The sequence below is a fragment of the Puma concolor genome, chromosome B3 (assembly GCF_028749965.1).
Source record: "Puma concolor isolate L17-30 chromosome B3, mPumCon1.1.hap2, whole genome shotgun sequence".
NCBI lineage: Eukaryota > Metazoa > Chordata > Mammalia > Carnivora > Felidae > Puma > Puma concolor.
Window position 1 is genome coordinate 74,083,610 of NC_141672.1, and position 12,722 is coordinate 74,096,331.

A 12,722-nucleotide genomic window follows, 5' to 3' on the forward strand; every position below is an offset into this window, starting at 1 on the left:
CCTCATAGAAAAATCGTAAAATACAGCAAATGTAGAGATGGAAACTTAAATCACCAGATTCTAACCACTCAGAGATACTTAGTTGTTCTTTTTTTTTTAAGAAAGAGAGAGAGTGCTGTGAGAGTGCACATGTAGGGGGGATGGGCAGAGGGAGAGAGAATCCCATGTAGGTTCCACGCTCAGCATAGTGCCTAACGTGGGGCTTTATCCAACAACCCTGGGATCATGACCTGAACCAAAATCAAGAGTCAGACACTCAACTGACCGAGCCACCCAGATGCCCCTACTTAGTTGTTCTTTAAACAGAATTGGGCTTGGCTGTTTACAAAAAATTGGTCCCTCCCATCCATTATAGTGAGATCAGCAACAGAGTTTGGTTAGCAAATGTGAATCTATTATGTGCCAAGCCTGCTATATCAGGAGTGTGGCTCTCTGGACAGAGGACAGAGAATACTGAAAGGACAACTATTGGTCTTTGATTGCCCAGCACGCTTTCCCACTTCATATGGAATTGGCAATCTAATAACCTGGACTTCTTTGAACCAACCTGGACTTCTTATGATTTGGGTGGGACTGACCCCAGTCCACCCAAAGTAGGAATGACCTAGGCTTAATCAGTGATTCAACATCTAGGTCACAGTGGTTCATTAATTTAAACCAATACGTATTAGGTGCAGGACTTTTGTTAAAAACATTGACAGGAGAGGGGCGCCGTGGTGGCTCAGTCGTTTGGGCAACCAACTTCGGCTCAGGTCATGATCTTGCAGTTTGTGAGTTTGAGCCCCACATCGGGCTCTGTGCTGACAGCTCAGAGCCTGAGGACTGTTTCGGATTCTGTGTCTTCCCCCCTCTCTAACCCTCCCCTGCGCACGCTCTGTGTCTCTGTCTCTCAATAATAAATAAACATTAAAAAATAATTTAAAAAAAAAACATTGATAGGAGAGATGAGCTTTATCACACTGAGCATTTTTGTAATTTAAAAACAGATGCTAGGGGCGCCTGGGTGGCGCAGTCGGTTAAGCGTCCGACTTCAGCCAGGTCACGATCTCGCGGTCCGGGAGTTCGAGCCCCGCGTCAGGCTCTGGGCTGATGGCTCGGAGCCTGGAGCCTGTTTCCAATTCTGTGTCTCCCTCTCTCTCTGCCCCTCCCCCGTTCATGCTCTGTCTCTCTCTGTCCCAAAAAATAAATAAACGTTGAAAAAAAAAATTAAAAAAAAATAAAAACAGATGCTAAAAATCCCTAAGAAAGAAGGTGTGATGATGAATGGGTTACTGTATGGATTTAGTAGGTAGTAGTCGTGCTCTCTTACCGTCTTGTGTATCCCTCTACCATGGCGCTTACCAGACTGGATCCTGATCACTGCTGTTTCTGTCTCCTCCACCAGACCATCAGCCCTCTGAGGGAAGGAGACACATCTCTAATACGTTTGAGCATACAGACAAGGGTCTACATACACTTCTACTAAAGAAATTATCCTCATGAACTTAGCAGCAGCATGGAAATGAGGCATTGGTGGTCTTATCACTGGGGATTCAGGTTTCTGGACTCTAGTACGTCTACAGGTTGATACCACAACCTTCAGCCCCAACCTGGTACCTTTGGTTTCCTATTCCGGGAGGAACAAGTGGTCAGGTCTGAGTCAACTGGTGTGGGTTCTGATGTGGTCACAGCACGATTCTCACACAACCACCCAGGGAACACCATCAGACAGAGGGAGTGGGGGCAGGGAAGCTTTCGTAGAAAGCCATCGAAGATGAAGCACCACAAAACCAGAGGGGAGTTCAAGGTCAATGAGCCCATCTCCACCCGCTTCCTCTGATGGGAGCTAAAAGAGAGCACAGAGAAAGCACCAGCACCTCTGACCTGAGCAGCCTTCCTGGGAAGATGCAGCCTCTCCTGCTCCTGCTGGCCTTTTTCCTGCCTTCTAGGGCAAAGGCAGGTGAGTGACCACCACAACCCTCAGAGGCCTGACCCCATCCCACCGTGGGTAGAGCTCTCCTGCCCCTTCTGCACACCCCTGATCCATCTATCCACCAGGAACATTCGGAACCCCAGGCTTCATCCTGCCTCACACTCTCAAGTATGATGCTGAATTAGCTACCAGCAGGAATGGCCAGGGCAGAAGGCTGGTCTCCAGAAGAGCCAGGGGATACTGTCCCCTCCCCAGGCTCTACCTTTGCCATCTGGAAATGGAACTTTCCTAGCAGAGGATGAGAACTAGAAGAGAACATAATAAATCCCCCTGCAAAGGGAAGAGTAGGCCTGGCTTCCGAGTGAGATGAGCCAGGTGCTTCCTGAAGCATCTGCTTGGGAGAGAAGCCCGGGGCTCAGCTGCATCCAGAGTTCGTGGGATCACTGTCCCCACAAGATTGCTGTGGCCTTTGCTCTGTCCCAAGTCTCCTCATCCCTTTCTCCAACTCTGCTTTTCTTCCCAGCGTGTTAGTGGCTCTCCTCTTTCACTTATTTGGGTCCTTTCCTTTTTCTTTTTTATCAAACTGGCTAGTGGTTTATCAATTTTGTTATTCTTTCAAAGAACCAGCTTCTGGTTTCATTGATCAGTTCTACTGGGGGTTTTTTTGGTTTCAATAGCATTGTTTTCTGTTCTGATCTTTATTATTTCCTGTCTTCTGCTGGTTTGGGGTTTTATTTGTTGTTCTTTTTCCAGCTCTTTAAGGCGTAAGGTTAGGTTGTGTATCTGAGATCTTTCTTCCTTCTTTAAGAAGGCCTGGGTTGCTATATACTTTCTTCTTAATGACCACCTTTGCTGCGTCCCAGAGGTTTTGGGTTGTGTTGTTATCATTTTCATTGACTTCCATGAGCTTTTTAATTTCCTCTTTAACTTCTTGGTTAGCGCATTCATTCTTTAGTAGGATGTTCTTCAGTCTCCAAGTATTTGTTACCTTTCCAAATTTTTTCTTGTCGTTGATTTCGAGTTTCATAGCATTGTGGTCTGAAAATATGCACGTTATGATCTCAATCTTTTTGTACTTTTGAGGGCTGTGGCTCTCCTTTTTCAAAGATGAGCTTGGAAGACCTAAACTTCCCTGCTTTCCAGAATCCTACCAGCAGTAGCCCTACCGACCCTCCTCCAAGAGGCTCACTGGGGAGCCACACCTTCAGGCAGCCAACCAACACTTACTAGGCACCTGCTCCATGTCATGCCCTAGCAAATAGACTATGTAAGACACCATCTAGATCCCTAAACTTAAGTCCTAGCCACTGGAAAAGCAGCAACATCCTAGACTTCACAGGATGACAGGGGCCTTAGAAACTCAGTTGAAACAAAGCAAAGTCAGGAAAGGAGTTTTCAGGAGCCTCTAGAACTTGGCTATCCCAAAGACAGGTATGCTCACCTCCAATTATATGTAGAAGATAGATTCACAGACCAAGACTACTACCCATCCCTTTCCCAGAGGAGGAAGTTGAGGCCCCCTCCATGGCCCTCCCAGATCCAGGCCACGCCTGCTCTGTGGATTCAGTGGGTGCATGGGAGCAGAACAGATTTTTCCTTCAGGGGAGATCATCGGGGGACATGAGGCCAAGCCCCACTCCCGGCCCTACATGGCACATCTGTGGATCCAGAATAGGGAGGTGTGCAGTAAGTGTGGTGGGTTCCTGATACAAGAGAAGTTCGTGCTGACAGCCGCTCACTGCTGGGGAAGGTGAGGAGCAGCGGCCAGCACAGCCTTGAAAAGCCCAGCGGGGAGCCCTGCCTTCTGCAATGGGAGCTCCCAGGGCTCCAAGGAAGACAGGAGTCAGGAGGGCTCCTGAAAGGGAGTGAGGGAGGGCCGTACATTGTGGGGAGAGGGGAGGCTGGAGCTAGGGGCATTGCTGAAGAGCCGGGGCCTGCATTGACCTCTGAATGCAAAGTCATGCAATTTCACATGTTTCTCTGGGGAACTGTCCCCTGAGAACCACCGGCATGGTCAGCAATGGCTCCAGAATCCTACCTCAGCTACTGAGAAGCAGAAGGCACAGACAGCTCAAACCTGGGCCCTTCTGTTGCCTCAGTTTCCCCTCGGCTCCAATCCTGCCCACCCCAGCTGCCACCTGCCCTCATGGATCCTGGGCTAGGTCCTGTGACCCCACACCCCCACACCCCACTCTGCTCTCGTGCAGCTCCATCAACGTCACCCTGGGGGCCCACAACATCAAGAAGCAGGAGAAGACCCAGCAGATCATCCCCGTGAGAAGAGCCATCCCCCACCCAGACTATAATCCAAAGAACTATTCCAACGACATCATGTTACTGCAGGTAAGGAGACCTCCCCACTGCCCTCGCTCTCCTGGGTCCACATTGTCTCCTCTCCCACTGGGACCTGTCCCCTCCTTCATACCTGGCCTGGCCACCTGACCAGTCTCAGTGGCTCAGGGGAGAAGGAAGACAGGGCAGCCACATAGAGTACCTGGGCCCAGAGACCACTGACTGAGCTGGCCCCTCTTGCTTCTTTCCATCAGCTGGTGAAAAAGGCCAAGCTGACTGCAGCTGTGAGGCCCCTGGGCCTGCCCAAAGGCAAGGACCGGGTGAGGCCGGGACAGGTGTGCAGTGTGGCCGGCTGGGGACGGGTGGCCACGGGAAGATACCCAGACACACTGCAGGAGGTAGAGCTGATCGTGCAGGAGGATCAGGAGTGCAAATCCCGCTTCCCCAATTATTACAACCACAAAACTCAGCTCTGCGTGGGAGACCCAAAGGAAAAGAAGTCTTCCTTTAAGGTGAGCGATGGATCCAAACACAGTGCTACTCCAGAAGGAGGAATTGGCAGCACTCTGCCCCGTGCCAGGGCACCGATGTTAGAAAATTGTGCGCCCTGGGCGTGCAGTGGTGAGAAAAACAGGGGGCTCCTCATAGCTGGCACCCACCTGGGGTACTGGGCTCCTCCTCCATGCTGAGGAGCAGCCCCGCCCACCTGCTTTGGGGGAGGGGGGCCTAAAGAGGAGTGAAGCCAGCAGTCCCCAGCAGAGGATCTGGGACCAGGGGAGGAGAGGGAGCTGCCACCTGGGGTGAAGTGAAGCAGGGACCATGTCCAGGCCTGCCCTGCCCTCAGAGTTCCTGACTTCCCGTGAAGGCCACGCAAAGCACCCTTCTCAAAGGGGCTGGGGAGGGCGGTGTGGGGGGTGAGGTTGGGGAGTGGGCACAGGGAGGGCAGGGACAGCAGGAGAGCTGGCTCACTCCTTCCCCATCTCCGTCCACAGGGGGACTCTGGGGGCCCTCTCCTGTGTAACAATGTGGCTCAGGGCATCGTCTCCTATGGACTAAAAGATGGGGCATCTCCACGGGCCTACACTAAAGTCACAAGTTTCCTGCCCTGGATAAAGAAAATGATGAGAGGCCTCTTCCTGCAGGAACCAGACTATTTGCTCTGAAGCTGATCTAGAATCACACTGGGGAGGGTGGGAGGGAAGGTGCCAGCTGTCAAATAAATGTCTCTCAACTGAGTGTGAAGGGCTGGTTTCTTGTGTGTGTTTACCGACCCTCTTTGCCTGGCATCCACTCTGTGCTTAGAAGGCCAGTGACACAATTCTGCTGTTTTCTGCTTGCTCTTCTTCCTCCTCCCCCCACCTCCCCGCTCAACCCCATGAAAAGTTCCTTCCAGCTCCCTCTCACCCACACCTGTCTCCCCAGAGCCTGCCCTTCTGCCAGGGCTGAAGCTGGGCACCATCAAGAGAAAGCATGAACCTCTCTGGTCCTGGAGCTCAGGGTGAAGTTCTTACCTCTTTCCCCTGTGTTCTCTGGCAGGGAGGAAGGATAACAACATGGGTCCTAGAAACCACGCTTGCCCAGTCTTGGCTGTGGCCCAAGGACATAGTCCCCCACTGGGAAGTGGAAGGACATTTCTCTCCCACAAACAAGGATGCTGGCACAGAATGGGGCTGGGTCTCTTGAGTAGCTCTTGATCCTCATCTCGACTGAGTTCCCTTCCCTGACCTCTTCTGAGCTCAGGGGCCAGCTCAGCCTCTAGTCTCCTGGCTGCCCCTTCTTCTCCATACCTCAGAGTGCTCCAAACCCCTGGGAGTGTTCAGTGGCCACAACTCCTGCCCCCTCCAGACAACACTGATCTGAGCCGGCCCCTTCCTCATATCCCTTCCACCTAGAACACCCAGAATTCCAACAGGGCCTTGCCACTGAGATGTCAGCCCAGTCCACGCCCTCACAGAGAGGGGCATCAGAGGCCCCTGCCCTGTGAGGGCACCAGGCAGGGTCCATGGAGGACAGGGCTGGCGGGTGGCTCTCCAGAACCCTTGGCCCCATCGATCACCTGGGAAGGGCCAGCTCAACTCCTCACATCCAGCCCAGTGTCGCCCCATGTGCTCAGGGTCCACTGGCTGTCTAGTCACTCCATAGCCTAAGTCCCTCTCCACCTGTCCCTCTTGTCACTGCCAGCCTCTAGGCTGAGACTCCCTGCTGGCCACCCTGGGCTATATCAGTCTTTTGAGTTTGAAAGGGCTCTTCGCTGCAGTAGGACTGGAAAGCACAATATTTTCCATCAACCAATAAACAAATGCTGATTGAGCACTTACTAAGTGTCAGGCATTGACTGGGGACATGAAGGAAACATAATGCAGGCTCTATCATTTGAGCCCAGGTGAATCCGACACTGTTGAATTTCACCCGAATCATCTAACCCCTTCTCCCTCCTTCACACCTGTCCACACGACCTACATCTCTATGGGAAGTCCACCTGAATCAAGAATTTGTACTTTTTTATTATTGCTGGTCACAGTCTGTATAAATATTATCACATGTGACTCTAGAACAGCAGTGCATAGATTTGGAAATGACTTTAGTCATTTAGCGTCTAGACATGAAGTTACCAAACTCTGTTTACTGTAACACCCTCTATACCTAGGGGACATTTGCTTCAAAAGCAGCAGGTATGAATGTCATTGCATAGATTCAAATGGTAGAAAAAAACCACATTATATATTTGCCCAAAGGCAATTTAAGCTTAAGTTAAACACCCATCCAGTTGGACGGGCCAGTAACGATCCCAGTCATGACTGCAAGACCCTTCCTGTGCAGACTCAAACTAGAATCAGGGAGGCTCACGTGGTCTGGAAAAATGGAGAACCACCACTGCCCTTTAGGCCCATGGTTACGTAGTTGCATCCACAGACCCCAAGACTGCCTAGACTTTTCCACATTTGGTAGTTTGTGGCTTGGAGGCCACGACATAGAGGCTTAGATGTGATTTTTTGCTGAACGAGGATCTCCCTATGCTGGGCTTACCTCACCAGACACCAGCAAGAGCCATACCACCAAGGTCTTACCACTAGTGTGGGCACTGCCTGGGACCTGGGCCTAAGGTCCCAGCTCTGGGCTGATGGTTTAGCCTGCACCAAAAAACCTGCACCAAAAATACACAACACCATCCTCTTTTGTGACATGGGGTAAACACTCTGGGATCATGTAACCCTCAAAGGCATGCCCTTTCACATCTTATGCACAAAGCCTGAAGCAACACAATCTTTTAATGACCTCAAGTACTTTTGCAAGGGAAGAGCGATGAGATCATACAGCTTCTGATTTGGAGCTAAAAAAAAAAATCCCTGCATCGAACACATACTAAGGACCTGGTTCCTTGATTAACAGAGACAAAAGGAGGGGCGCCTGGGTGGCACTATCAGTTAAGTGTCTGACTCTTGATCTCTGCGCAGGTCATGACCTCACGATTTGTGGGTTCATGAGTTTGAGCCCCACATCGGGCTCTGCACGGATGGTACAGAGCCAGCTCGGGATTCTGTTTCTCCTTCTCTATGCCCCTCCCCCACTTGTTCTCTCTCTCTCTCTCTCTCTCTCTCTCTCTCTCTCTCTCTCTCAAAATAAATAAAGTTAAAGAAAAAAAAGGAAAAGACAAAAAGGAAAATGCAGAAAGCAAAATTAAAAATAGTATTCTTTAAAGTTGCCCAGCCACCTGCATATTCAGTTCACATAGTACAGCTGCTTTGAGGAAATGGTTCTGTGGTTTAAAACAAGCTTGAGAACACTTGCTGTAGTCTCTCATCCTCCCTCAAGAGATGAGGGAGAGACAAAGTACCAGAAACAGATCATAACTGACTAAAGGGACCAGAGTTAGGACAGAACCTGGACTGAACCCAGGCCCCCTGACAGCCAGGCCAGGAAGAAGCCTTACATGACGGGGGTGCCTGGGTGGCTCAGTTGGTTAAGAGTCCAGTTCTTGATTCTGGCTCGGGTCATGACTTCAGGTTCATGAGATCAAGCCCCAAGTTGGGCTCTGCACTGACAGCATGGAGTCTGCTTGGGATTCTCTCTCTCTCTCTCTCTCTCTCTCTCTCTCTCTCTCTCTCTCAAAATAAATAAACATCTTTCTTAATTTTTCTAAAAAGAAGCCTGACATGTTTTCTAATGCCCAGTCTGTGATGAATTATCAGCAACCCTGAACAAAAGATGAGCTTCTGCTCAGACACCTCCCTGGAGAAAAAGCCTGTAGGCTCCTGTGGCAGCCATTCCTTGACAAGTATTCAAAACATCTGCCTTGGTAAAGCTGCAGTCTATTCATGGGCACATTCGGATGCAAGCAGGTGAGCACCTTAACATGCCAATTCCTTCAAATCTCCTTTGTCTGGGGAAATATCCCTCAACCCCCAACTCAGAGGAAACAATTCTTCCCTTGCTTAAAAATCTCTGTGATGAAAATTAAGAAATAAAACAAAATAAATTAACTCTGTAAAGACCTCAAGGAAGTGCCCCTCATCCCCAAGATCTCCTTTCACTACCCTTCTTTCCCCACACACCCACCAGAAGAGTCAGGCCCCAGTGTGACTGGAGAGAGAAATTCAAAGCCAGCTTCTGGTGGGGGATAGGCCTGACGAATGCCAAATCTTGCTCATTTGTTTCAGGGACAGGCATTGGGATGGCTCGGCCTTCCATTACCACACTTGTGGACTTAGAGAACTTACAGCTTTATTACCAATCTGTATCGCACACGACACTGCTTTTGACCAACCAATATATTTCACCACGAGAGAAGGGCAGCCATGGGTTCCTTTTCATCACAGGCCTATTACTGGATGGCATTTCTCATCCCCAGAGTCAGGAACTTCAATGAGTCTCAGGTAGGACAAGGAAAGCCACATCTAAGCACATAATAGTCAAACTGGTATCTGATAAAGATCAAAAAATGAAAGTAGAGGGGAAAAGAAGATACATTACTTTACAGGAAACAAGAAGCATAACAACGAGCTTCTTCCAGATAATAATAGAAGTCAGAAGACAGTCAAATAACATTTTTTAAACAGTTGAAGGGAAAAAAAAGAAACAGGCAACGTATTTCTAGAATTCAACCTGGAATTCTAGATCCAGTGAAAATATTATTAAAAGTACAGGCAAAATGACTGTTATTCAACATAGTATTGGAAGGCTTAGCCTCAGCAATCAGACAACACAAAGAAATAAAAGGCATCCAAATCGGCCAGGAGGAGGTCAAACTTTCACTCTTTGCAGATGACATGATACTCTATATGGAAAACCCTAAAGATTCCACCAAAAAACTGCTAGAACTGATCCATGAGTTCAGCAAAGTCGCAGGAAATAAAACCAATGCACAGAAATCGCTTGCATTCTTATACACCAACAATGAAGCAACAGAAAGAGAAATCAAGGAATCCATCCCAATTACAACTGCACCAAAAACCATGAAGTACCTAGGAATAAATCTAACCAAAGAGGTGAAAAATCTATACACTGAAAACTACAGAAAGCTTACGAAAGAAATTGAAGAAGACACAAAGAAATGGAAAAAGATTCCATGCTCCTGGATAGGAAGAACAAATATTGTTAAAATGTCAATACTACCCAAAGCAATCTACATATTCAATGCAATCCCTATCAAAATAACACCAGCATTCTTTACAGAACTAGAACAAACAATCCTAAACTTTGTGTGGAACCAGAAAAGACCCTGAATAGCCAAAGCAATCTTGAAAAAGAAAACCAAAGTGGGAGGCTTCACAGTCCTGGGCTTCAAGCTGTATTCCGAAGCTGTAATCATCAAGACAGTATGGTACTGGCACAAGAACTGACATTCAGATCAATGGAACAGAATAGAGATCCCAAAAATGGACCCACGAACGTATGGCCAACTCATCTTTGACAGAGCAGGAAAGAATACCCAATAGAATAAAGACAGTCTCTTCAGCAAGTGGTGCTGGGAAAACTGGACAGCGACATGCAGAACAATGAACCTGGACCACTTTCTTACACCAGACACAAAAATGAACTCAAAGTGGATGAAAGACCTCAATGTAAGACAGGAAGCCACCAAAATCCTCGAGGAGAAAGCAGGCAAAAACCTCTCTGACCTTGGCCACAGCAACTTCTTACTCAACACGTCTCCAGGGGCAAGGGAAACAAAAACAAAAATGAACTATTGGGACCTCATGAAAATAAAAAGCTTCTGCACAGTGAAGGAAACAATCAGCAAAACTAAAAGGCAACCGACGGAATGGGAGAAGATATTTGCAAATGACATATCAGATAAAGGGTCAGTATCCAATACCCATGAAGAACTTATCAAACTCAACACCAATCCAGTGAAACAAACAATCAATGAAACAAAAACAAACAATCCAGTGAAGAAATGGACAAAAGACATGAATAGACACTTCTCCAAAGAAGACATCCAGATGACCAACCGACACATGAAAAAAATGCTCAACATCACTCATCATCAGGGAAATACAAATCAAAACCACAATGAGATACCACCTCACACCTGTCAGAATGGCTAACATTACCAACTCAGGCAACGACAGATGTTGGCGAGGATGTGGAGAAAGAGGATCTCTTTTGCACTGCTGGTGGGAATGCAAGCTGGTGCGGCCACTCTGGAAAACAGTATGGAGATTGCTCAAAAAGTTAAATATAGAACCACCCTACAACCCAGCAATTGCACTACTAGGTATTTATCCAAGGGATACAGGTATGTTGTTTCAAAGAGGCACATGCATCCCAATGTTTATAGCAGCACTATCAACAATAGCCAAGGTGTGGAAGGAGCCGAAATGTCCACCAACAGAGGAATGGATAAAGAAGATGTGGTACATATACACAACGGAGTATTACTCGGCAATCAAAAAGAATGAAATCTTGCCATTTGCAACTACACGGATGGAACTAGAGGATATTATGCTAAGCGAAAGTAGTCAGTCAGAGAAAGACGAACATCATATGACTTCACTCATATGAGGACTTTAAGACACAAAACAGATGAACATAAGGGAAGGGAAGCAAAAATAATATAAAAACAGGGAGTGGGAAAAAACATGAGAGAGTCTTAAATATGGAAAACAAACAGAGGGTTGCTAGAGGGGTTGTGGGAGGGGGGAGGGACTAAATGGGTAAGGGGCATTAAAGAGTCTACTCCTGAAATCATTGTTGCACTACACGCTAACTAACTTGGATGTAAATTAAAAAAATAAATTCAAGGGGCGCCTGGGTGGTGCAGTCGGTTAAGCGTCCGACTTCAGCCAGGTCACGATCTCGTGGTCCCTGAGTTCGAGCCCCGCGTCAGGCTCTGGGCTGATGGCTCAGAGCCTGGAGCCTGTTTCCGATTCTGTGTCTCCCTCTCTCTCTGCCCCTCCCCCGTTCATGCTCTGTCTCCCTCTGTCCCAAAAATAAATAAACGTTGAAAAAATAAATAAAAAATAAAAAATAAATTCAATTTTAAAAATTTTTTAAAAATAAAGTAAAGGCAAAATGAAGACATTTTCAGGAAAACAATGGTAAGAGAACTGTTGCCATCAGAACTGCTTTGCAAAGAGCACTAAAAGAAGTTCTTTAGGCTAAAGGGAAATGATCCCGTTGAAAGCAGGAAGGGAAAAAGAGAAATAAAAGTGGGAAATGTGACTAAATATAAAAGCTTTTATGTAAATTTCTTTTAAAGATTATTGATTACTTTAGGCAAGAATGCTTTAGGGATTATGGCATATTGTAAAATGTATGACAAAAATAACTCAAATGGTGGGAGGGCAGTTAAACGGAGAGACATCGTTCTTATGTACAGTGGCATAACATCAATTCAAAGTAGAGACTGTGATACGTGAGGAGTCGTATTGTAATCCTAGGGTAAATAAGATAAAATATACAGGTATAAATAAAAGCCAACAAAGAGGACAAAATGGAACACAACAAAAGAGGGCAGAAAAAGAAGAACAAAAAAAACAAAGACTAAGTCACACCAATACAAATCACTATCAATAAGATATTCTTCAACCAACCCTATCAGCAGCTCCGTTAAACATAAAGAGAGATTGAATACTCTAATTAAAGGGCAGAGATTGTTAGTCTAGCTAAGAAATGCCAGACCGAATTTTGTACTAGTTACAAGAGATACATTTTAAATATACAGGCATAGATAAGATGAAAGTAAAATTATAGACAAAAAAAATATACACCTTGCTACACAAATTAAAAAAAAAAAAAAGCCTTGCCCTTGGCATATGCTATTTCCCTTTTAAAGGCAACCCCTTCGTGCCAATGCAAACTTCACTATACCCAACTGCTCTGATGAATTGCACCAGACTGCCCCCTCAGTGGAGGCCCCTGTCTGCCTCCTTGAGCTCTGATACCACCTACTAGGCCAGTCCCTGATGTGAATGTCCCCCTCACAGCACTTAGGTGTCTACTTCCCGAGCTGGGCTGCCCTCCTCACCTCACGTTTATTCTGCCATCCCAAGCTGGACTGCCCAGGGCAGGGCGT

The 12,722-nt window shown here is 47.2% G+C and overlaps 1 protein-coding gene and 1 long non-coding RNA gene across 2 annotated transcripts in view; one reads left to right on the forward strand and one right to left on the reverse strand.

Moving 5' to 3' along the window:
- Window positions 1-1,298: 1,298 nt before the first annotated feature.
- The window catches only part of LOC147580061 (uncharacterized), a 100,779-nt gene continuing 89,355 nt past the window's right edge, over window positions 1,299-12,722 (reverse strand). Inside the window, exon 4 of the long non-coding RNA XR_015252466.1 lies at window positions 1,299-1,396. This is a non-coding gene — a long non-coding RNA (uncharacterized LOC147580061). The remainder of the gene's footprint in view (window positions 1,397-12,722) is intronic.
- On the forward strand, window positions 1,776-5,380 carry LOC112855006 (granzyme B-like). Its single transcript, XM_025918569.2, has 5 exons — window positions 1,776-1,939; window positions 3,515-3,662; window positions 4,120-4,255; window positions 4,459-4,716; window positions 5,197-5,380. The coding sequence occupies exons 1-5, from the start codon at window positions 1,819-1,821 to the stop codon at window positions 5,365-5,367; spliced, it is 834 nt and encodes a 277-aa protein (XP_025774354.2). The 5' UTR covers window positions 1,776-1,818; the 3' UTR covers window positions 5,368-5,380.